Source organism: Phocoena sinus, chromosome 9 (genome assembly GCF_008692025.1).
Source record: "Phocoena sinus isolate mPhoSin1 chromosome 9, mPhoSin1.pri, whole genome shotgun sequence".
NCBI lineage: Eukaryota > Metazoa > Chordata > Mammalia > Artiodactyla > Phocoenidae > Phocoena > Phocoena sinus.
In genome coordinates, this window is record NC_045771.1 from 3,237,742 (window position 1) to 3,263,865 (window position 26,124).

The 26,124-nt window shown below is 46.5% G+C and overlaps 1 protein-coding gene across 1 annotated transcript in view; it reads right to left on the minus strand.

Annotated features, from left to right (window-relative positions):
• DPP6 (dipeptidyl peptidase like 6) overlaps positions 1–26,124 on the minus strand; it is a 776,249-nt gene that overhangs the window by 227,947 nt on the left and 522,178 nt on the right. Inside the window, exon 6 of the mRNA XM_032643847.1 lies at positions 19,036–19,088. Within this exon, the coding sequence (XP_032499738.1) occupies positions 19,036–19,088 (53 nt within the window). The remainder of the gene's footprint in view (positions 1–19,035; positions 19,089–26,124) is intronic.

Here is a 26,124-nt window from a genome sequence, read left to right on the forward strand (position 1 = left end):
TCCGCTCTCTTCCCCTCTCCTCCCCGTCCCCTTCTCTCTCTGAATGCCTCCTTTTACTCTTTCCTACCTTACCTACCTATGTGTTAGACGTTGGTATCTGAGTTGTCAAATATTTGGGAGAAGTCATTGGAATCATTTGTAATGAGGACGATGAAACTTACTTCCTGGGTGGTGCTGAAGATAAATTCGTTTTTTTATGTAAGGCACTGTTGGCATTCTGCTCAGCAGGCTAAAGGCTGGTGTGTGGCTGTGAGTACAAGTGAGCTGGTTAGTGCTTCTGCAGCGGGTCCAGAGATCCCTGCATCGTGATTACTGAGGAAGCTGCTGAAAGAGGCAGATTCTTGGTCTCTACCCCTGTGTGCTGTGCAGAGTGGGTTGTCACCCTTTCCCCGTTTTTTGTCCTCAAAAAATCCCTCCTGGGCCCTCAACAGCTGGCCCTGGCCACGGGCACGAAGGCATGCTCTTCTCCTCTTGGTCCTTTCCTGCTGGCTGAGAGTCCTATGTGATCGCTAGGCCAGGAGCAGCCACCAAGAGACGCGATGTGGAAGCCACCAGGCTGGGGCGGCAACATGGCGGCCGGGGTCCCTGGGCACCAGCCGGGCACCCATCTCTGCACTTTCACGTGCGAGAGAACAAGTTCTACTTTGTAAAAGCCTTTGTTATTTTGGGTTTTCTGCCCCCTGCCCCGCCCCACCAATTCTGACCGAATCATATCTAGTATACCTCATTCTGGAGAGATCCTAGAAATATGCATTCTTATTAGCTCTCCAGATGTTTTCAAAATAAACCAAAGCTTGAGAACTGGCCCAGCTAAATACCCCTGCATCTCACTGATGGCAGTGAATCACACACTGATGGCGTGGGCTGGCCCTGGCTCTTGGAATGAACACCTGGGAAGGCTGGGTGGCCACGGCACCTCTGTGTAGTCCTGAGGACCTGACCACACACATGTTCTACATGCATGTAGGGGCAGGGCTCCCGGGATCTGTACGCATGGCCCCGATGAACGTTGCTCCTGACCGAGAGCTGGGTCTGTTATCTGAAGACACCGATGAGGCCCGTTGCGGAACTATTTTAAACCAATTGAACTGTGTATATTGATAATAGTAATAATAACAATAAAGCACAACCCAGAGAAGCCAGACAACATTAAATCTCCAACAGGTCAGGTAGGGAATGAAAAGCAACAAATGAGAAAGCAGAATAGTACCGAACACAGAGAGGAAAAATTATCTTTGGAGCAGGAACGATTCAGATTCTACAGCTAATCAGCAAAGCAGGGCCCAGGTGAAGACGAGTTCCAGCTCCTTTGCATCTCTCCTCAGCATCCCCACGCTCGGCTGAAGTAGCAGCCCACATGTCTGAAGCCTGCAGAGAAACTTCTTTCTGTTCTGTAAGATTCCACTGCTGGTTCCAGGACGCCACCTCCTCCTCCGCTGATCACAGACTCGCCCCTCCATCTGGTCTGTCATCCCTTTCAAGTTCAAAGGCTTAACACAGACATTTTATCTAATCTAGGGCTTCTTTTGAGAACCAGGCCTGAAACAATCTTGTTATTCCAAGGTGTGTTTTGCGGGAGGAGGCCCTGGGAGGAGGTTCCAACTCTCAGACACCCGTCCAGTCCCCTGGGGCTTCAGGGCGTCACTCACCCGGTGCCCTCAGGCTGCCCACATGTAAACCGTGAAGGCCGAGACCAGAGGTGTGCTGAGGGTGACTCCTGTTGCTGAGTTTGCAGAGAGAAGAGCCATTCCTCTGAGAAGGGAATCCAGCAGCCTGCCCACAGTCAGGCCCACCTGGGCGGCACCTGACACAGTTAGGACTGGGCAGTGTGGCCTGGATTTTTCCTACTCAAGTGGCCCTGGCTCCGGAGCTGTGCTCCATGGTTAGTAGCCAACAGGGCTCCAGGATGAGTTTAACCCATGAAAGGATGTGGTGAGACGTGATGCTGTGTAGACGGGGAGTGAACTGGAAGAAAGCAGAGGAGATTCCCACATGCAGTGGATACAGGGGCTTAAAATTATATTTATTTAAAATTTTTTATTGAAATACAGTTGATTTACAATGTTGTGTTAGTTTCAGGTGTCCAGCAAAGTGATTCAGATGTATGTACACATATATATATTCTTTTAGAGTCTTTTCCATTATAGGTTATTACAAGATATTGAGTATAGTTCCCTGTGCTATACAGTAGGTCTTTGTTGTTTATCTATTTTATAAATAGTAGTACACACTACTATATGTTAATCCCAAACTCCTAATTTATCCCTCCCCTGTTTTTTACCTTTCCCCTTTGGTAACTGTACGTTTGTTTTCTATGTCTGTGAATCTATTTCCCTTTTGTAAATAAGTTCATTTGTATCATTAAAAATTACATTTAGCTAACTCCCAAATGTGCTTCTAAATTTCTCAGCTGGGCCCCTAAATCTTCATGTCTTTTCTCTATCTTCTGTTATCTCAACCTTCTTTTCCACTTTTCATATCTCTTTGTCTGTCTCTGTTGTATTTTCTGGAAAATGTCCTCACCTTTGTCTTTAAACTTTTCTATTGAGTTCCATCTCTATCATACTTTTCATTTCTAAGAGCTTTTTGTTCTCTGAAATTAAAAATAGTATGTATTGTTCTGTTTTGTCTCATGAGAGTAACATATTATCTGAGGATATTAAGAAGAGGCTTTGTCCTAACACTTGCTTCTCCTCTTATGATCCCTATTTTCTCCAAAATACCTGCTTCTGTTTGTTGCTTTGATTTCTATCTTTCAGGCGAGAAGGTTTCTTCAGTCCAATCACGTTCTTTCTCATGGGCCCACATTTAGGAACCTGGGACTGAGGAGCTGATGGGAAGCTCTGAGGAGAAGGGAAGGTTTGCCTGGGGCATTTGTTTCCTCTGGTTGGCATCCCCTGGACCTGGCTTGGTCAGTTTCTTCTGGAAAGGATCCCTCAGTCCCCACCCCGGTGGGTGAAGCGTAGCTGCCTCGTGTCTGGGACAAGGAAAGAGAAGGAAGTCTCTCCATCCAGTGTGAGCAACTCTTTGTCCCTGTTTCAGACCTTAAACTGTCCCAGTGTTCCTCTATCGGAGGGCCTCTGCTCTATCCTGGCCAAGAAATAAACCTCTGGTGTTCAGGGGAGTAGGCAAGGAAAAACTGGGGTTCTGATGGCTTCTTAATTTTCAAATGGTCCTTGTTTTTCTTCCACTTTCCAAAAGCAGCTGGAGGGGCCCATGCCGAAGCCTTCTCATCAGAGGTGATATTCTGAAGGGCTAAGCCACCAGAGTGGAGACCACAGCCAACCAGGAGAAGCACCATGCGGTCTAAACTGAGCACTGCCTGTGCCTTGAGTGCTGAGGACCACTCTGGGGGCGGGTGGGGAGGGGTTAGGAGAAACCAGGTCAGTGCTTGGTGTGGGACTCAGCTGTCTTATGTTTGCGCTGCATCATTTCCCACTCTCCCTTTGCTTTCCAACTTTCACAATTTTGTTGTTTATGTTTCTTCTCTTTGCTCCTTGTGGGTTATGCGTTAAATTTTATTTTCTGTTTCATCGGTGGGGCTTAAGAACACCTGAAAGTAGAGAAAGTTGCTCTGCCCTCTTGACCTGGAGCTCCTCATTCATTCTTTTGAAGAAGGACGGGGGTGAACAGAAAGGTCAATATGCAGACAAGAGAAGCCCAGAGTGGCAGAAACAGGCAGTGCGCCCACCCTTAGCAGAGTCATCCCTGCAACCGGGCGCCTGGGGGCGATGCTGGCTCTGCCACTGACTCGCTGTGCCACTATACCCTCTACGCCTGAGTTTCTATATGTAAAAGGGCCAGTAAGAGCCTTTACATCATAGGTATGTTGTAAGTATTCGATGAGGGGTATATGGAAAGCACTAAGAACAATACCTGACCTAGAAACTGCTGTATCAGTGCTAGCCGATTTTTTTTTTTTTTTTGGTTACGATTGTATAAAATTTCTGGGGTCGAGAAATAACTTTTTGAAAACATGGCTCTTTAAAGAGTTCAACCTGTTGTAGAAAAAAGAGAAGCAGCTTGAGAATGATCAGGATGAGTCTCTACCTCAAGCTTCCTAACCATCTCCCCTGCATAGTCCACGGGCCACTTTTGTGGACCTGTAGGAAGCTGGCAGAACTCACAGGTTTCCAGAGCAGGTCCTGCTGGTAAAGCCTCTGCAGATATATTCCTGCATCTCTGGCTGATTCCATCTGCAGATACATTTCTGCATCTCTGGCTGATTCCTTCTAGTGAAGAATCCTTGAAGTTGGATGGAAAAGTTTTTTTGCCATTTCTTTACGAAAATATTTCACGTATCACGCAGATTTTAGAGACGACTACATTGGTAGCAATGGCCTCTATTTTCAAAGGAGTCTTTTTTCAGGTCTGGCTTCTCATGACAAATGTATGATTTAAAGTGATTTTCATACATATGTATTAGCATACAGTATTTGTTTTTTTCTTTCTGACTTACTTCACTCTGTAGACACAGGGAGGGGAAAGGGTAAGCTGGGACGAAGTGAGAGAGTGGCATGGATATGTATACACCACCAAATGTAAAACAGATAGCTAGTGGGAAGCAGCCGCAAGGCACAGGGAGATCAGTTTGGTGCTTTGTGACCACCTAGAGGGGTGGGATAGGGAGGGTGGGAGGGAGACGCAAGAGGGAGGGGATATGGGGATATATGTATACTATACGTATAGCTGATTCACTTTGTTATACAGCAGAAACTAACACACCATTGTAAAGCAATTCTACTCCAATAAAGATGTTAAAAAAATAAAAATAAATAAATGACTTTCAGATTGACTTTAATTGGGGGAAAAAGAAAGCAGTGGACTTAAATTAGGAATTTTTCTTTTTAGAAGCATTCTCCCTCTCTCCTCCTCCTCCACACACACACACACACACACACACACACACACACTCACACAGATGAGTTTTCTCCATAGACTGCGAAAACATTCTTTATCCGAGACTGAATTCTCTGCTTTGCGGCAAAAAGTATTTCTTCCATTCTAATGCTACTTAGTGTTTGGCATTAATTTGGTAACAAATCAGCAATAGACAATTTGACATAGCTAAAGTCAGGTTTTTTTGGTCCATGTCAAGATAATAAGGACACCTAGGAACTCAAAATGATATGATCACTTTCACAGAAGACCTTTCTCTCCGTGGGTCTAAAAATCATGCCAAAAATAGCACTAGATACCAAAAGGACAAGTGGCCTGGCTTAATGCCCTGTTGTTGATAGGATGGGCATCTTGTTGTCAACAAGAAGTTGAAAGTGGCAGAGGGCATCCCACCTCTGAAAATAAACACTTCCCATGACTGGAGTTGCGTTGTTTAGCATCTATGAAACACAGGGATCTGAAGGTGAAAGTCAAACATAAAGACCAACCACAACACTACCACCATCGACAACAGTGAGACCCGTGCTTAGTGGTTACCACTGCATGGTAAGAACCAATTCTTTTGAAGGATATATTTCTTTATATTTTTAATTGACTTTGATTAGATGACTTTTTACAGCCAAATTTTAGTCAAACTCATAAGGATCTATATATAACCAAGAAAGGTAGTCTATTCGTTTTTGATGAGAAATACAACGGGCCAATTGATCAGGCTCACGTGAATGAAGCAGTTAAGCTCAGCTGTCATCAGAAGCTGCCCTGTCAGCTGGACAGAGTGAAGGGATGAGACCTGGCATTCAGACAGCGACATCGGCCTCTCCATGGGCAAGGACAGCTTTCCTCTGCAAGGGTGGGCGCACTGCCTGTTTCGGCCACTCTGGGTTTCTCGTGTCTGAGTATTGATCTTTCTGTTCACCTGCTCTTTCTTCAAAAGGGTTCAACCCAACCCTTCTATTTCAGATTTTTATTCCCTACAAAATAAGCATGCCCGAGTTCCCTCCCTGGATTGAGTTCTCAGCATCGCCACGTGGTCCAGCCACATAATTTCAGATAAATACCTGGGCAATCAGTGCCATCGGATTTCCTTGACTTTCAAAAGACAAGTTTTCCCTCTTTTACTCAGGGTTCCTGGGAAAGTGGGGGGGGGGGGGTGGGGAACAGGGGATGGTCATTTGAAAGCTCAGGTATGCTCAACACATGGAAGTAGGAATTTTAATGCAAAACCAAAACAATATTCTTAGTTCTTTCCAAAGTCACATAAGACTCTGACAGTCCTTTAGAGCATCTGGAGCAGTTGCCTTTAGCTCCAGGAACAAAGAGACCAAGGGCAGTGCCTGAGGTTACACAGTAGAACCCAGCTCCGTGACCTTCAGCCCAGGTTCAAAAGGTCACCTCCACCGAGGTGCACACTCACCGCTTCCTCACGGGACAGAGACTCCCAGGGATGACTTTCTTTTGGGAAAAGCACCCCTTCACTGCTTCCAAACCCCAGAGCCTCTCCTCTAGGAGGTAACGCTGTCTTGGTAGCCGACACATGGGACAGTGCACAGCAGACTGGAAGGGGCTAGCCTGGAGCTGTGGTCTCTGGCGGGTGGTCCGGGATCACCAGGGACACACAGGGCCCTCAGGGTATCCTCCCGTCTGGCCTCTTAGCATGTTTATACTTAATATGTGATGAAGTATAATTTTCTTTTGATAGGGGTCACTTATTTGCTTCAGATATCCTTTGTCTGTCAAATCAAAACAGCACTGATGTCGACTGTTACTCTCTGACGTCAAACAGAACGTAAATTGCAGCTCGAGGCCACGCAGACACACACTGAGTAGAGGCACCCAACAGCGTCACCTCTGCTGGTCAAACAGTGCTGGTTACTGGGTCATGCCCAGACCTCAGAGCTAGTGAATACCGGCCCTACTGTGTGCTTCAAAGGGCCCTCAACACAAGGAGGAAGAGCTACCTCCATAAAACGAAGGGTGTGGTGCTCAGTTTGCCCAGTGTCTCTCGTCAGACTGAAATGCAGAGCAAAGCGATGCTGTCACAGAGAGGATGCTACGCTTGGAGCCGCAAGAGCCCCGCTGAAGTCCTGGCCAACAAGCAGCTGTGTGACCTTGAGCAGGTTACTCCAACTTCGAGTCTCAGCTTTCTCATCTCTGAAGTGCGGCTAACACCTATACCCCATCATTGTTACAAGTACAAAATAAGCTGCCATATGTTAAGGTCTCTGAATCAGATGCATGATAAGTGCTCACGAAATGCCTATATATGCATTCGAAGGTTCATTCATTCATTCATAAATGAAATCAAGAGATTAGGGAGCAGAAGGGTATTTGGGCCTACGCTGGAGCTTACACGGTACGGTTTTAAAGACACGCATAGAGGGATAAGGAAAGAACTTCATTTGAGGCACCAAGGTGACAAAGACGGAAAGTGGAATGAGGGTGGCTCCTGCCTGGAGTGACAGGTGAGTCTGGGCAGGGCAGTTTGGGTGAAATGGTTTTGAGCTGAGTGGATGGAGCCCGGGAGCTGGATGGTGTTCAGACGCCACAAGGTCGGCAGTAGGAAACTGCAGGGAGAGAAGCAAAGGAAAGATCCCGAGGGCTGCCTGTGGCCTGCAAGTAAGGGAGACAGACCAAGGGCAGGCAAAGGATGGCAGCACCCTCCCTGGGGCCATGTTCACGGGCCTCAGCAGGACGTCTGCCCTTAGCTTCAGTCCTGGTTCAGGAATTCTAGTTCTGACACCACTGATGCTTAAGTGTGAGGCTCACATCAGCCCTGATTTGAATTTTTTTCTCTCCTTACTTTCCACGTTGGGCCGTTTGTGCAGGGCGCCTGGGAGGAAGCCGTGTTTGTTAGCACTCCCCAAAAGCCCGTCCAAGTGCTTGGAATGTCGATAGACATGTACATCAGAGCCATGATGCAGTGAATCAAAGATGTGCAGAGAGATGGAAGAGCCTTGACCTTCTGTTCGTACTTGGGAACTGGTGTCCACATGTCTGAGTTCATGGACCAGGCTAACTCTCTAGAGTGGCGGTCCATGACCTTTTTGGCACCAGGGACCAGTCTCATGGAAGCCAATTCTTCCACTGACTGGGGGGGGGGGGGGAGGTGGATGGTTCTGGCACATTACATTTACTATGCGCTTTACTTCCGCTGTTATTACATTATAATATATAATGAAATAATTATACAGCTCACCGTAATGCTCACAGGAGGTGGAGCTCAGGTGGTAAAGCGAGCGGTGGGGAGCCGCTGTGCGTACAGATGAAGCTCCACTCGCTCACCCGCCGCTCCCCTCCTGCTGTGTGACCCGGTTCCTAACAGGCCACGGACTAGTGCCGGTCTGTGGCCCGGGAGTTGGGCACCCCTGCTCTACAGGGTTCTTGGGCCGCAGCCCTCCCCCTGCAGTGTGGGAGCCTCCGTAGGCCTTGCTGGATGGAGAGAACACAGGGCTATGGGGAGGGTTGTTAGTTTCCGGTCCAGACAGGCAGAAGCCTTACTGTTGTGTGACTTCTTAATCCAGGTGCCTCGGCCCCGGCAGTGCATCGACCTGCCCCTGAGTGTCCCACTGGCGGCAGGCGGTGCTGGTCGAGCTGAGTCCTGGGAGCCGAAAGCTTCACCTGGACAAACAGCTGTGTCATCTCCACCGAATGCTGTGCGATTCAGGCCTGGGAATCAGGCCTTCTCAATGAGGAAATGCCACAGCTTATGTTCTTTCGGCCATTGTGAGCAGCTTCAGAAATACTTACTAGTCCGGTACACAGCCTAGACGGGCTGTCCTTTGGAGGACCAGCGCTGTGGCCTGCCTCCTTCCCTGCTGTAGTCAAGACACAACAACAGACCAGACAGGAGCGTCTGACACAGCCTACCATGCCCTTTGCTAGCCTAGACGGGAACCCGAAGGGCAGAGGTGGGTGTCCGCTGTACAGATGCTGGATGCTGGGTGTGGGGCCTCTGCTCCCCTTCAGCCTTGAAGCAGCTGGCAGACCCAGTTCAGCGCCAAGCTGCTGGAACATGCACACTTTTGGACCGGGTCCTTCCGTCAATGAGAGGTGATTCTCAAAAAGAGATCCCTCCTCCTAAGTCAATCTGTCCAGGAAGTGAGTGATGCTTGGGGCCGGAGTCCTCTTAACCACTCCTGAGGTTTGTGCCAGGGCCGCCCATGAACAGCCTCTTCAGGGAGTTTCCACCCTGCTCGCCACCTACTTCCCCAAGGACCTGTCATTTACAGAGCGCTGCAAAGGGAACGATTGTGGGGACCTGGCTGGAAGGCCCCCCTGAGTGCCCACGTCGGGCAGGAGAGGCACAGGCTCTGCCCTGGGCAGGAACCCCAGCACGCACATCAGCCGGCCTCACGCAGGGACCAGGTGGAGGATGGGGCGGGGAGTTTACAAAGGGGCCTGGACGGCCGCCTTGGAGAGCAATTTGGCAGTTTCTTACCAGATTATACACTTACTGCACGGCCCAGCCATCCTACCTCTAGCTGTTTACCCAAGAACAATGAAAACGTGCCTATGAGAAATTCTGTATGCGAACATTCACAGCAGTCTCGTTCACAACAGCCCCAAGCTGGAAACCGCTCAAAAGTTACATGGCGAGAACATGAGCAAACTAGTCTATCCACTCACTGGGCCACTCCTCAGCAGTAAAAGGAATGACCTACCTACACCGGCAGCGACGTGGGTGAATCCCGAAAGCAGGCACGCTAACGAAGCAGCCACTCACCAGGACTACGTACACACGACTCCATATATAAGACGTTCTGGAAAAGGCAGAACTACAGGGCTGGACGCCAGGGGCACCCACAGTGGGTGGAGGATGGGCATGGTGGAATACTCTGGGGACATGGAAATGTTCCCTGTCTTGGTTGTGGAGGTGCTTCTACGATTGCACCCATTAGTCAAAACATAATGAAAACTTCTCATTTAAAAAGTGTGAGTTTTACTATAAGTAAGTTATGCTGCAATGAGGCTGTAGCTATATAGATGTGACCAGCGTATCCTTGTCTCTCTAGAGTCTGGATGACCACCCATCCCGCTGTCCTCGAGAGCTGCTTTTCTGGACAAGGCTGTCCTTGAGGTTTAATCTACGCGAATGTCACTGAAGTAAATAAGGCAGGGGGCTGTGTGTCCAGCCCCTGTATGGACCGCCCGGATCAGAGAGAAGGTGATGTGAAGACAGAACGAAATAGACTAGACAGCAAGCGACACACGTGGCCTTTCCACTCTCCATCCGTGGCTAGTATAGTCCTGGCTTGTGGCGGGGGTGTGTGCCCATCATTGTGCAGCAGGAGTGGATGCACAGCACACGCTGCTGCAAGCATCTGGCAGGCTTGGCCTCCAGGGCAGTCGGCCACATGCACCAGCCTTTTCTCTTTAGGAAAAGGTCTGTGAACAAGAACAGAGCTGACCTCCGGGATGCAGGCAGAGTCTTCTCTGCCTGCATCCCGGCAGGCCCAGTTGAAAGGGTTCAACATAGTTGCCTCTAATTTTGTGTGACTTAGAACTAGCCCTGTGATTCTTCAAGAGAAGCTGGTGAGCAAGTGCACGAATCGGAATAGGCGGCTTCCAGGCTGAGCCCACTAGGTGGCGCTCACGTCAAACTCCAGCCCAGACACAGAATGAGTCTGAGTCCACTGTCCCATGCTGGGCATGAACTCAGAAGACAAAAGCGCAAGGCTGTATCTCATCTCCGCGGTGCAGACGGCAGTGCTATTGAGCCTTTAATGCATATCATTAAATAAATCTCCAAGAACGCTGTTAACCTGCGACCTGCCACTATTTCTCTGTCGAGAGGACAACGAAATTAGTGTTTCTGGGGAAATGTTTGTCATTTTTTTCCAGAAATAGAAGGGTTATTTCTCAGCTCCGGATAAAGTCCTGGGGGTCACTTAGTGATGAGAGCAAGTGAAGAAGTGGGGTAGGACCAGCTGACCCCAGATATTCAAACTAGAAACACCTGAGTAACTTAAAAGAACTCTCGTGAGGTCCCACCGTCTGAGACCCTGGCCTAACTGATTTGGGGTGGGTCCCAGGCTTGCATCTTATACTAGACAATATCATTTAATTAATTAACTAACTTCCTCAACTGTCAGCCAACATCTATGGACTCCCTCTTGCGTTGGGAACACTTCAAGGATACGAACATACAAGTTTAGGTTCCACAAGGCGCCTGACAAAATGATGCATCATGCATACCTTCACCTCATTTCCAAACGGGTTTGTTTGCTTGAAAATCTTCAGATGTGGTAGGCAAGTTTTTGAGGACAGCAAATGATTCAGTGGAAAAGAACCCCTTTGCATGTGGCTAGTGGCTTTTCTGCTGGTAGCTCAGATCTACAGGTGCAGCCTCTCCTGTGGTTATTCTTGGGCAGCCCTGTTCTCATCCTGGGCAACGGCCACCAGGGCCACAGACACAGGCCAAGCCCCTCCCAGCAAAACCCCTCTTTCTGACACCTGACACCTTAGAATTCAGGAGAGAAATGTGTCAGGCAGTAAATGCATATTGAAAACATTTCTAAACATTCTGTTCAGAAACATTATATACCCACAACAAGGTAACTAGCAATCTAATGCAAGGATACATTACAGTGTGAAATGTGAGGCCGTCTTACTCCAGGGGTGCAGGAAGCTGCAGGGGGATTTTTACGGGAGGGGTTTTGATGTCGGGGCTTGAAGGAGCAGAAGGAGTTGGACACCATGAGCAGGAAGTTTCTGGCACGCGTGTGGAGGATGGGGTGAAGGTCGGGGAGAGCAAAGGTGGGAGGGCCTTCTGTGGGGGCAGTGATGGCACACGCCACCGATGCGGTCCTTGAGGCAAGCAGGTCTGGCACCTGGAAGGCATCACGTGTATCTCCACTCCCCTCCACTGCCACCCTGACGCGTCGATCATCCTTCCCCACAGAGCCCAGGCATAGTTCTAGACCACGTTTAAACTCAGAGCTCCAGGAAGCCATTAGAACTGATCAGAGCTGGCACTGAGGATGAAATTTATTTTCTGTCTAAAGGTAGGGAAATTGCGGGGAGGGAGATTAATTAGATTTGGTTGTATAATGGAAGGTCTCGGTTCCACCATGAAAAAAGCCCGTAGTGCATTCTGCACTCCAAAATAGGCACGTAAATGCACCATCTCGTTATCCTACAGTATTTCATAACCTTTACATGAACCCTATCAGTCAGGCATTTTATTTCCATCATATGCGCGGAGTAATAGTGCCGAGAGAAGCAAAGCAACTTTTCCATGATTACACAGGTAGAAAGGCTGACTGGGAGTTTATTCCCAGATAGATTTGACTTTAAAGTGCATGGTATTTTGATAGTGCTTGCTAACACTTTGGATTTCAGGGGAGGAAGGGAGAGATGGAGGGTGGCCTGGAGGGGAAGGGAGCAGGACAGGGGGAAGCAGCTAAGACCAAGTCCTACAGGAGAGCCCGGAGCTGTCCACAGTTCTGAAATTATTGTGAATCCCGGTAACAGCAGGACTCTCCCTGCCGGATGCCATGGTAGACACGTAAAATGCCATTCTAAGAACTCTCTTTCTCCTACATTTTGGCTTCATGTTGCCACTTCCTCAAGGTATACAAGCAATCCTATTCATGCAACTTCCGGCAGCTCTGCAGAGCAAAGTGTGTCTGAGTGGAAGGTCCAGTGTAGGGTCCTGGGGAAGGAGATGTGGAGACACTGACACTGCTGGGATTCTCCTCACTGCCCTCATGAACTCACTACTTTCAATATTCTCATGCATCAGGCTCAACTCACACAGGCACGGGCTGCCACATATTTAATTAGAGGGACATGGAGTATAAACCCTTGGCATCTGTCTTCATTTTCCAAGTGAACACCAGACGCCCATAATCCCAATCATGTGGTCTCTACACTGAGCCTTCACTGCTCCCCACCGGGTCTCCTAATTGGCTCCATGTTCTCGTTCATCCCTTTCCTTCTCTCTACACACACGCATAAAACTAATCTACGCCCGCCACCTTCACCACGTCTCTCTTCTGCTTGGTGTTCGGTGTGATCTTATTGGAAAGACCCATCACACCGGGGTGGGGTTTAGGTCTTCCACACGCCAGGCTCACCCTAAACCCACCCGACCCTATCTCTCCCCATGCAGAGCCCCATGAGAACAGCCCTGCTCGGGCCTGGCCTGGCACCCCACTAACTCCAGGAAGATGCTGGCTCATGGAAAAGGTCAAGCCTGTTTAATGATTTACCCGACCTGGAACATCTCTTCTCTGTCTCCATCTATTAGACCAAACCAAACCAAACCAAACAAAACTTACTCAATTATAAGGCTCCGCTCAAGCCAGACTTCCTTTCTGAGATCCTTTATGACATATCTTCTTTTGTGTTCAGTGTCTAAAACACCCATTTGAGGCACTTAATTTTATATTGTTATATAAGTCTGTGTCTTTCCTCTTCAACAAGATTTTAAACTTCTTAAGGATAGCAACTGTGCTTTTGTTGCTCAATACAGCATTTCAATAAATGTTTGTTGACTTATATTGTCTTTTTGGCTTCCACTGGAGGCAAAATAAGAAAGTCTTAAAAATCAATTGCAGTAAGTCAGATTGAGATGAGATAAACAGAACTTATTGAGCACTGAGAACTGTAGACAGTTGAAGCTATAGACATCTCTTTTAAGAGAGAAATTAAAATCACATACGCAGGACTTCCCTGGTGGCACGGTGGTTAAGAATCCGCCTGCCAATGCAGGGGACATGGGTTCGAGCCCTGATCCAGGAAGATCCCACATGCTGTGGAGCAACTAAGCCTATGCACCACAACTACTGAGCCCACGTACCACAACTACTGACGCCTGCGCGCCTAGAGCCCGTGCTCTGCAACAAGAGAAGCCACCACAATGAGAAGCCCGTGCACCGCAACAAAGAGTAGGCCCCACTTACTGCAACTACAGAAAGCCTGCGTGCAGCAACAAAGACCCAACGCAGCCAATAAATTAATTAATTTTTAAAAATCACATGGGCATTAAAATCACCTGAGTGTCACAGAACAAGTCTTAGCTTTTAAAAATTATTAAAGGGAATTTTATTATTGTAGGGGTTATATCATTCCTCTCCTTGTAACAGAAAGGATTTGAGCTGGCTAGAAAGTAAAGTCTAAAAAAATTTAATTACAAGACTATAAATATATATTGGGGATATATTACAATACGAAGAATAACATTCCCAGGCGTTCACTAGAAGCAAAATTCTCTGCTGTGCACTTTGCACGTATCATTCCACTTAATTCTTATAATGTGCCTATGAGGTGAGCACTATTATTAAGATCTTAAAAATATGGAAACTAAGATCTGTAGAAGTACAGCAACTATCAAGGTCACACAGCCAAGAGTCAGTTGCAGACTGGGATTCACATTAAGGTCTATGGGACCACAGGGCTTCAGTTCTTAACTCCTGTGTCATGATATCAGGTAAGGTACTGGGGCATTGTGCTATGTTGTCAACCTAGATTTCTATTTTCTAAATAAATGGAATGCTCTTCTGCATCCCAGCCTATAATGTTAGAGAGTAACCCTGGGCAGAAGGAATCTATGTCTCAGTTTATTATTTTCACAGATGCAGAATGTGACTTCATAAGTCAACCAGAGTTCCAAAGGAATACAATTCTGTACAATTTGTTTGGTACAGGTAAATAAGCAAGGTTAGGGCAACAATATCCACAGAGGATGGCCTGACATGTAAACAAAATGCCTCTGAATACTTCTCAGTTTTTGTTCTATTATTGCTCTGCTTGCCAAACTCCAAAATGCCAATGCTACATAACTACAGGGTATACCAAATTTTTCTTAAAATTGATTTCTGTTATAGAAGGATTGATTTTCTCTAGCCCATATGATTTTCAGAATGATCTTAAAAGATATAAGAAATTATAATTATATAGAAATATAATTTTTCTAAAAAAATGTACTCAAGCCAATGGGAAAACTAATCCAAAAAAGAGTCATGTCAGGAAAATGTCAAGAAACAGCCAAGTCTACCAAAAACTGCTATGAAAACACACAATGGACCCTTAACAGAGAACATTTAGCTGGTTGTAATCTCTATTACGAAAGACTGCTTTATTTTGTTGACATTCTGATATAAAGACTTAGTGAAACACTTTATGTTAAAAACAATAGCTTTGGGCTTCCCTGGTGGCGCAGTGGTTGAGAGTCCGCCTGCCGATGCAGGGGACATGGGTTCGTGCCCCGGTCCAGGAAGATCCCACATGTCGCGGAGCGGCTGGGCCCGTGAGCCATGGGCGCTGAGCCTGCGTGTCCGGAGCCTGTGCTCCGCAACGGGAGAGGCCACAGCAGTGAGAGGCCCGTGTACCGCAAAAAACAAACAAATAAAATAGCTTTAATTCTGGCTTAATAAAGAAATTTGCGTAAAAGACATGTCCTTTAAGAATACAGTTTTTGAAAATTTAGTCTGTGAAAGTCAAATGCACCTACCCTTAGGTTCTAGATCTCTTGACTAAATGAAAGTTCAGTTGGCTCGGCATTCTCATTATAACCCAAGCCGGTACATGCACACGGGGTTCTAGTGGGCTCCAGCTGCAGAGGTCACAACTGCAGGAGAAGGAATTTAAACACAGGACACGAAGGCCTCTTTATGGCTCGTGGAAGAGAAAGAAAAGAGGATACCCCCTTCCCAGATTCTTCCATCACTGGCAAAAGGAAGGAAACCAGAGTTTAGAGGGTACTGAAAAATTAATTTGATCCTTCTCTGTGATTGGTTGGAAAGTCTGAAGCCAAGGGGAAAAAAAAAACAAAACTATAAAGGACAAATAATCCCATCCTGCATACTGAATGGCCTCTGGCTGGAAGAGAGGAATTGAGGGGAGAGAGGGATGAAAGGAGAGGTGAGAATTTGAGAAAAAGATACAGATCTGTGACTCCAGAAGTATCAAGAGAAGCTCTCAGATTTTTGGTCCTATGAGTAACGTAAATTTAAATATTTTAATAGAGATAGTTTTCTTTTAAAAAGACAATTGTGCTTTCCTTGATACCCCAAACCCAGCTACGGGGCTGTGTTCTCCGCCTGCCAACTGGTGGCGCTCTGGCACCACTGACTGAGCTCAACAAGCCTCTTTTGGAGGCTGAAGCTGCAAAAGCTCGAAGCCTAAAGTCCCATCCAGTTTGGAAACCCACTGCCTCATTAATACAAATACGATTTTGACAATATTTGAAATTAATTAATTCATTTATTTTGCATAAACGGTCGAGCAATGCCATTTTTGGAGAAGCTGTCAGTTTATGTGGTGATGAGATGAACCATAGACATCCTCATCCACCAGAGATTGTTTCCCATAAATGTAACAAGTAATCTGCTACATCTTTCAATCTTATAAGAGTCCTTATGTAACTAAGCAGGACCATATGGGGGCTCCCCGGAACAGACCCCTCACCCCATGCCTTCTGCCTGCCTCTTGTCTGTAGAAAACCTGTAGCATACCTAGGCTTTCTGCAAGTTCCAACAAGTAAATTTAATCAGAGAAGTGAGAAAAGGCAGAAAGAAAGGAAAACAGTCAAACAGACAAAATCATAATAGTTTAGCCATTAAACAAAGTCAAGGACCTTCAGTTCCTCCTCAAGGGCTGTAGATAATATTCTGAGTCATGCCCTTTGAGCTGTTTTGCAGATACTGAAACCCCCACCAGGTGGAAGAAGTTAACTGCACGCTGCCCACAAGCACATAGACCACAGACCAGTTGGAACCAGAGGACTGATGATGTTGACTCCCAATTACCTCACCACCAACCAATCAGAAGAAGGTCCACGAGCTGATCACACACTCCACAACCCCCCTCTCTCATCCTGTCATTAAAAACCTTTTCCTGAAGCTTTGGGGAGTTTGGGCCTTTTAAACACTAGCTACCTGGACTCCTTGCTTGGTGCCTGCAGTAAACGCTGCACTTTCCTTCACCACAACCTGGTGTCAGTAGATTGGCTTTACTGTGTGTGGGCGAGCGGGCCCAAGTTTGGTTCGGTAACACTTAGAAAAGCAATAAATTAGGGCTTCCCTGGTGGCGCAGTGGTTGAGAGTCCGCCTGCCGATGCAGGGGATACGGGTTCGTGCCCTGGTCCGGGAAGATCCCACATGCCGCGGAGCGGCTGGGCCCGTGAGCCATGGCTGCTGGGCCTGCGCGTCCGGAGCCTGTGCTCCACAACGGGAGAGGCCACAACAGTGAAAGGCCCGCGTACCGCCAAAAACAAACAAACAAACAAACAATAAATTAGCACCACTAAAAATCTGATATTTACAGCTGTAATTTTACCCAAGGCAGTTGTTTTCATGGCACAGGATTGGGAGCGAGCCAGGCTATGCTGGATTCCAGCTCTCCTGGGCACCAGCTATGAGATGACAGAGTTCTCACTGTGAAAGGCGGAGAAGAATGCTTTTTTGCAGGACTGATGTGCTAGGATGGGCGCACTTAAGACTCATTCAATACATGATGGCAATTATTATTACTATGATTATTTTAAAAGTACCCAAAGCAGCTCACTCTTCGTTGGCATCCTCTGTGGAGGGACCATCACCCTCATCGTGAGCACTGAAACCAAGGCTTCAGCACACACCACCTTGTCCTTCGGTTTGTGGCTGGTTCGGCAAACTCTTGTGCCAGGTTCTCAGAACCTATTTCTCTTAAATTCTAACGGATGCAGTAAAATCTTTACACCATGTGTCAAGCACAAAATGCTTTTCAAGTTTTGAGTTTTACAAATTTATGTAAGATGAAATGAAATACCCATCATCTACAATAAGTTCTATTGTTCCCAGAAGGGGTAGATAAATCTCAAGGCATAATTAGACTCCTGCCTGCCGTGACCTTTGAAGATGCATATCTGCTTGAAAAATAATAGAATAATTCGTCCTTAGTGAAAAACATTTAAGTTTCTATTTGAACTATGCTTTAAAAAAAAAAAAAAAACACCTATGGATACTTTGTTTTCACTACGGGGGTCATCTTCAGTTTCTCGGGGCTTGATTTTTCTAATAGTCTAACGGAAACGATTAATCACACTTGGCCGCATGTCTACATGTATCTTTCATTTATCAAGTGAAATTATTTTCCCCATGTTGTTTTTCCAAGGATATGCTCATATTCTATCTAAACTTAGTAGAAAACAGACAGCAGCAGTTGTGAAACACAGATGCTGTGATTAATGCTCTCTATGGAACAATACTTTTTAGCAACTCCTGCTGTTTGTTTAAATTTGCTTAGGAAAATTAGGATGCCGCCCCGTAAATAGTCACAGGAATTTACACAACATTGCCAGTAGCACAATCCAATTTCTTTGAACACTTCCTGAGCACTTCGCCTTTTCGAACAAAAAGTGAGAGAAACCGTGGAGGGTATGAAGGAGAAGGAAAAGGTGGGAACAAGAACACAGGCTGGGGTGAGGGTGGAGGGGTTGTAGGTGGGTGGGGGAGGGGAGGAAGAAGGAGGAAGACGAGGGGAGAGAAAGAATAAAAATGGAAGCAGTAAAAGCCATCCCTGCCACACTTTCCTTGCTCTGCAACTGGTTTTCCCCTTGCCCACTCAACAAATAGCTTCAAACTTCAATCATGTCTTAACACCTCCGGACTCCAAAGATGAGCTCCTGATAATGCACCCCACGTTGTGTGCGGCTGTGTCTACCCAGAACTGAAAACTCAGCAAAATCACGCTTGCACTCATGTCTTTCCTCCCCATTCACACTTTTGGGTCCCAAATGTTGCATTTTTGAGAAACAAGAGGAGCTTAGGGGTGCTGCCCTCTCTATTATGTATATAAAACCAGGAACCTTCCTGGGAGTCCTAGGTCGAATCACCATGCCCTAGAGGGGCCACAGCTGATTACAAAGTGGGGCGGGGAAGGGGGAATCTTTCTCTGCAAACCTGGGAACCAGAGCAGGAAGTGGTGGAGCTGTTCTAGGAAGGGGGGCTTCACAAATGGGCAAGAAACTGGACTCAAGTGACCCCCTCGGCCCTGGAGGCATCATGGAGGTCCCACAGCATGGGAACACTCTGCTGTCAAGAAATAAGGTGCCTCATTTCCTGCCCTAAGAATTAAGCAACTAATCAGCGCTCTGCTTTGCGCTTTGTTTTGCAGATTTAGCGTCAAAAGAAAATGAAAGAACAATCTTACCCATGAGGAATTTTGCTCAGGACATAATATCCAGTATAGGAGTGTTGATATATCTGAAACAGACAAAAAAACACAAGAAACAATAAAACAAGCGTTGAGACAATGGTTGCGATTATGATATTTTTCAAATCACTGTGACTCCTAATAAACAGCCCTGGACCAAAAGTAGTCAGTCCGGAGACCTGGCGGCAAAGTCTTTTATTTACTCAGGAAGTTAATTTGCATACCCTGCTTGTTTTATTTTCACCATTTGCATGTAGTTTACCAGGCAGCCAGAGGCTAGATGTCATCTCCATGACTACCTGGCTTGTGATTAAATCAGGGGCAGAGACTTCCAGCTCAACTAAATGTAGCACAGAACTAAGAGGACACTACTCACTAGAGGCTGCCTGACAGCCAGCTGGACCCTGAAACTCTAAGACCCACGCACTGCTGTGAATTACGGCCGATTCTACTGTGTATCCTCAGTGGAGTACTGAAGCCAAGATAGGCTTAACTGGGCAAACTCCTGCCCCCTTGGACAATTTGATGTGCAGGTTTTAGCTTCACGGGGTGGTCAATAAACTAAGAACTCATTGCAAGGGGAGCATGGCTTTCAAGACTAAGGTAACAACAACAAAACAGCATTTCCAAACTCCTGTAACCCCCAAATCTCAGATGTCCCTCTTAAACTCTTGAACCCAAGAGAATACTCCCCAACCCATAAATGCAGTGACTACAATGCGAGGGATACCCCCAAAGAAGGGAGAACGTGGTCTCCATCCTCTCCAGCTTTCTGGATAGAGGCCCTCCCCAGGGTGTGGAATGTGATGGGTTACCCCGCAGGGTTGAAGTGAGAACCGTACACTTCACTTTCTTTCCTCTACCTGTGGAACTTTGGAGAGTTGGCACCCTGTGTGGGCAAATGTTCAAGGACTAGCATTTTAAAAGCAGCTCTCTACAGATAACAGGTGAGGGACATGCAGCTGAGTAAGACAGATCTACTGTAGAGCACGTGTAATATGCATGCATTTGGAACTGATGATGGAAGTGAATCTTCAAAGGAAAAATGGGTAGGATTTGCTAATACCTCTGACCCCCCATCTAGTCTGGGCCCCAAGATTAATTTCTAGGAAGTCACAGTGGATCAGTTATTTGGAGAAAATAAACAACAGCACTTAAGTCCCAATGACGTTTTGCTTGCAGTGATGTCAAGACTCCTGAACGAGACACATGGGGCCTGGGGTGACCTGCTGGATGGCAGGAGATGGGCATCTGACTGGGGAGTTACTTTAAATACTGGTCTAATTATGAAGAAATAACCTCTAAGGAACAAAACCGTGAAGAACTTCACAGAGCTGCCATGGCGATCTGGCGGGGCCAGAGGACCCTAAGTGCTGTTTCAGAAGTGCTGCACAGTGATGCTGCCCCAGGAGAAGCAGGAAAGGCCTGTGGACCAGCCCCTGTGTCCTGAGCAGACCGATGCTCAGAGAGCCCCTCCCAGGTCCTGGAGCTCTGACTAAACGTCGCCTCTGTGCGCAGAGGCTGGAGCAGAAGCTGGTGGCTCCGTCCCCCTTCTCCACGGTTACGGCATCGGCTGCTGTGCTGTGTAGCGTTTCCGACCTCTCCTTCCAACATGTGTCTTTTCATACTATGTGTCTCACTTTATTTTCACAGTAACCCCAGGAAGGCAAAAGATTACCTTTGCTTGTTAAGATAGGAAGCTGAGGTGCAGAAAGGGTAGAGGAGGGTGGAGGAAAGGCAAAGGGGATGGGAGAAGGGGAGGCACAGGGAAGAGGGGCAGAGGAAGGAGGGTGGACCCTAATTCCGTACGCTTGAGTGCCGGGGGACTTAGTGACTCAAACAAATAAAATGTGACAGAAATGAGGGTCCTAGGCTTCTGAGAGCGGGTTATAAAAGGTAGCGTGGCCACCTCCTAGCTCCCTTTAAGATCACTTGCTCTGGGGGAGGCTGGCCACCATGGTGTGAGGACACTCGAGCAGCCCTGTGAGGAGCCGAGGTTCTTCCCCATTCGATCACCAACATCGAGCAAGGAGCTCAGGGAGCTCGGAAGTGGATTCCTCACCAGCAGTCAAGGCTTCAGATGATGCAGCCCTGGCTGATAACCTCACGAGAGAACGTGAGCCAGAGATGCTCAGATAAGATGGTCCTGAATTCCTGACCCACAGTAATCACGAGATAACGTTGGTTATCTTAAGCCACTAAGTTTTGGATAGTTTCTTACACAGCGATAGGTAAATAACATATCTAGTTTAAATCCAAAGAAAAAAGATAGCTAATAAATCAGATGTGAGTATACTGAGTTACTGGGTTCCCTCCCTAAAAACTTTCAGCAACTTCTAAAACAAACATACAAATTCCTTATGGAAAGAGTGTCAGTACAGAAGAAGTGAGGGGCTGGTGGGGGGCCATTATAGGCAAAAACACTTGGAGGAAGCCTTTGAAATGACCGCAGAGAACAGTCCAAAGCACCAAAGGTGACGGTGGTGGTGATGCTGGTGTTGAGAGTGGCTAGCATTTTGAAGCACATACTATGTACTAGGTAGCATGCCAACTCCTTAGCATACGTGAATTCATTCAATCTGTATGAGGAAGGTATTAGTATTCCATTTTTAGGATAGGAGAATTGAGTCAAACGCAAGCAGGATTTGGCCTGAGGTCTGTTTCTCTCTAAGCACATATTGGAAATTGCCTGAACAGGGGTAGAGCTCTTAATTCTCAAGTTACAAATCCAAGTTGATTGTTGTCAACTGAAAAATCCAGAATACCAACAGACATAATAAACACGCAAAGTAAGGACATGTGCTGTCTTTCTTGGTCTTAATCTGGAAACAGTGATTTCAATTCATTCTCTGGTTATGACATTCCCAAACCCCTAGACTTACATCTTTGCATACCTCTTTAAATATACCTGCAAATGACCCTGAAATTCAGCTTTGTGACTCTCTTCTGAGTGGAAGCAATGAGAACAAGGAAGACAGAATTAAAATAACCTTATAAGGGCAATGGTAAGAAGAAGATGAGAGAGAACTACCCCTTTACAATTCTATGTCTGTACTGTCAGGCAAAAAGAAAAAAGACGGCATATATGGTGGGAAATGTAATAGAATATCTGGAAAACTAAATCACTGATTAGAAAAATTCAAACAAACTGAAAGAGAGTCAAGAAGTAGAGACTGGATCTGCCAACTATGTATGGGACAGAAGCATTCCAGAGTAAACAGTTAATGCAAATGGAAAGCCTTTAACATGAACGTGCAATTATGACTCAGTGCTACTCAAAAAAATGGGGAAGTGGGAGGAAGATGCAAGGATTTTCTCATTGCTCCAAGATGAAACAATCAAATACCATTCTCTTCCACAAAATATTCCCTCAACCTGGAGCCAAAAGAACCCCAGGCACAAAGAAAACAACTTTGAAAGAGGACAAATTTCCAGAGTTTCATTTGCACGATGCCTCACCTCAAAACGCGTTAACCATAAACTATATCTCACTGAAAGAATTTGTTCCTTGGAGAGATAGAAGTCTTTCTTTTTTTTTTTTTTTTTGTGGTCTCTATCTCTTGTATTTATGCTTCTTTCTTTAAAACAGACTCTAAATACTTCTGATCATGGAAAAAAGTACAAAGAGTTGGAAGTTGGTAAGACTGCATTGTTATTTTTCTGTGAGTGGACTTTTAGAAGTTCATGAATATAAGTTACTTCGGTTTCTTCCCACAGCAACAAATTGCTCTTGGAAAATAAACGCATGGAAACCTGTTACCCAAAATACCATTCACAAGATGGGAAGACAATTTCAGCATAGTATTTTTTAAAATATATCATGCAACATAGTTGATACTGACATCTAATAATTGGGAAAAAATAACCAGTGAAGGGCTTGTCTTGGGCTAAGGTCATATTTGGTCTGCTTCTAATATTTCTGAAACATCACTCTGCCCACAGCTTTCTTTCTGATCCTCTCCCTTCATCACCCCCTGAGCCACACTTTTGATTTCTCTCTGGTCTTTCCTACCTCAGCCCCATCACGCATACTAACCCAGACTCACTTTACATCTTCTTCCTCTATGAAACCTTCCACTCTTGTGGTTTTAAACTCTGATTATCTGAATATTGGTAATTTCACAGATCTATCTCCTCAACTGTAGACCAGTGTACCAGATTCCCCCCTCGACATCTCCATCTTATGTCTCACAGGCACCCCAAACTCAATATTCTCCAAGTTATCTCTTATCTACCCTTAAAACCCAGTTCTCCTTTGATACTTCCTATCCCAGTCGGTGGCTCCCTCATCCCCTCAGTAATCTGAGCTGAAAACCTAGTCTTTCCTGACTCCATTCTTTGCCTCCTTCCTCCTCTGGCTCAATTCAATCTATCTCCAAATTGTGCCAGATTAACTTCTTAAGTCCTTCTCAAATCCATCACCCACTTGTCATCCCTATGGCAAGCACCTTCCTTCAGGCCTCCCTCTATCCTTCCTCTCCAGGACTAACCTCTGAGATCTTGACCCCATCCCCTCCTGATACCTGTTGAACTTTATCAACTCCTCTACCACGAATTACGTGCCTTATATTTTTCATCACTCCCTCTCCTTGTTCCTTCTCCCGAATCTGTAGAGTTCAAATCTCCCACATTAAAAAATCCTTGGTCGTTCTCCCTGCCACCCCTCTGACTCCTTCTTCTTTTAAACTATCATGGCACTTCATAAGGAACGTCTACACTGCTTCACTTTCTATCACTTTGAACCCACTGCATTATCCTCCCGACGTCCTCAAAGTGCCACCTCCAAGCGGATGTCCCGCTGCCGTACATATGGTATCTTCCTAATGTCCAGCGCGCTCGCTCTCTCTGCGGTACGTGATAAAGGTGACAGGAATCCTTCTCCCTTCTTCACTCCATGGCGGGTCACTGCTTTCAATCTCCTCTTGCCTTCCTCCTTCCAGCCTCTTTGCCTTTCCTTTCTGCTGTGCAGACCCCTTGAATGGACGCAGGCACCAACCTGCCACTCTTGGGGGTCTCCCTTGTCGGTCTACACCCTTGGTCTGGAAGAGCACATTCATTTCTGCTTTCTGTGAGGCTTCTCACTGATTTCATATTTTTATACTTGGTCCATCTTCTGAGTTCTAGACTCATATCTTCAGCTTGTGTCGGGCCTTTCAGCATAGATGCTTTTACCCAAAACTTTTACACCACATTCAATATTTTGAAAACCAAATAAACTCTTTTCCTCCTAAATAATTCTCTTTGATGTTCTTCCACTTACCTGGCTGGTCTCTCGGTAGAAACATACTGGAATTAGCTCCAACCATTTCTATTCCTTCCTTTCCTTACTGTCCATGTACAACTGGTTTCCGAATTTCACTGGACTTTGTAACTTTGGAATGAACCTTAAATTCAGAGCACATTTTCCACCCCCAGTAACACTGCCCTAGTTTGGGATGCCTAAGCGGCGCCAGTGACCTTCCAGCTGCCCCGCCAGTGCTCCTCCCCTCCTGCCCAAGGCCTCGGCAAGTCCCTGCTTCCCGGCGAGTCGGGAGCAGTGTGGTGGGTGTGGTGGTTCGGGACAGGTCTGGAGCAGGACACGCCTACTCCCGTGGAGCCACTACTATTCTTATACAGTTTTAGAGGAAGACACAGGGTCAGTTCTCAGCCTGCTGATCGCCGAGGAGTGAACTCAGGAAAATTACTTAACCTCTGATCCTGAGTGTTAGAGCTGTGAGTATTTGTTCAGGAAATTTAAACCATGAGAAAGGAATCAAGAATGCTCTTGTTTAAATTTTAAGGAGAATTATACGATCGAGTGGCTAGCATTATGCAGAATCCACGAAACTCTTTTTTTCTCTACTCTTTTGGGCTGTAAGAAAAGAGGAATTCCACTTTTTGAGAATGCAGAGTTGGAGCTGACCTATTTCAGGGGCTGGGAGAGGTAGGAAAACGACTGAGATTTTGCCCTGGTGCCTGGTCAGCACAATCTCTCTATTCTTTAGTGTTCCAATAGCGAGATGGATGGTCCCCTGAGGTTAAGCCCCCAGCACTGACAGAATTCAAGCAGAGGCTGGACAGCCACTGTGAGGAGTGCGGCTAGAATGGGTGTGAAATGGAGCAGGACCCTATGGTCCTTGCCCTCCCGTGTCCACTGCCTTCCTTTCCTCTGTGGAAACACTTTAGCCAAAGAATAAGTTTAATCAGAGAACTGAGAAAATGCAGAAACAACAGGAAAAAGTCAAAAGAGATCAAATCATAATAGTCAGTAAGCAAAGTCAAGGACCTTTAGTTCCTCCTCAAGGGCTATAGGTAATATTCTGAGCCCTGTCCTGTGAGCTGTCTTACAAATACTGAAACCCACCAGGTGGGAGAAGTTAACTACATGATGACCAGACGTAGCCATGACATAAGCTGCCACAATTCTGAGAACTGGCCTCAAGGAAATGAAAACAAACCGACCCTGGAACTGAAGACTAGCTGTACTTAAAACAATCAAGGTGACGCTGGTCAGACCACCGCAGGACCAATCTCAATATGACGGTCAGAGCTGACTGCGCTGCTGCTGCGTGTAGCCCCCGCCCTCGGCATATAAAAGCCCTTGCCCCTGCTTGTCAGTGGCGAGGTGGGGGAGCCGGCCTTTGGACAGAAGTCCGCCCTCTCCCTGACCCCCGCCCCGGCTGCCGGCCTCCAAACTAAAGCAAACTTCCCTCTCCACCAACCTGGCCTCTTTAATGGCTTTTGAGCGGCGAGCAGCCGGACCCCACTTTCAGTTACAGGTGTGACCATCCCGAAGCCAATGCTCCAGGGCACGTGCCTGTCCCTTTCCTATTTGATCCTATATTCCATTTACAGAGGAAATTAAACGTATCAGAAGGTGCAGGTGAGCTCAGAGTAAGATTCTCCCAAGCTAGGATCAAGGACACACGGATGGAATACGTGGTTAAAGAAATAAGATATGGTAACGTGATGTGAACAGAGGCTAAAAGTACTGGCAAATATTAACACAGGGAAAGAAAGTGAGATTTGGAAACCGAACGGTTAAAAAAAAGAAGAAAAATTATCTGCATGAGATGCACGCTGATGAGTGAAAAAAATAGAAACCTG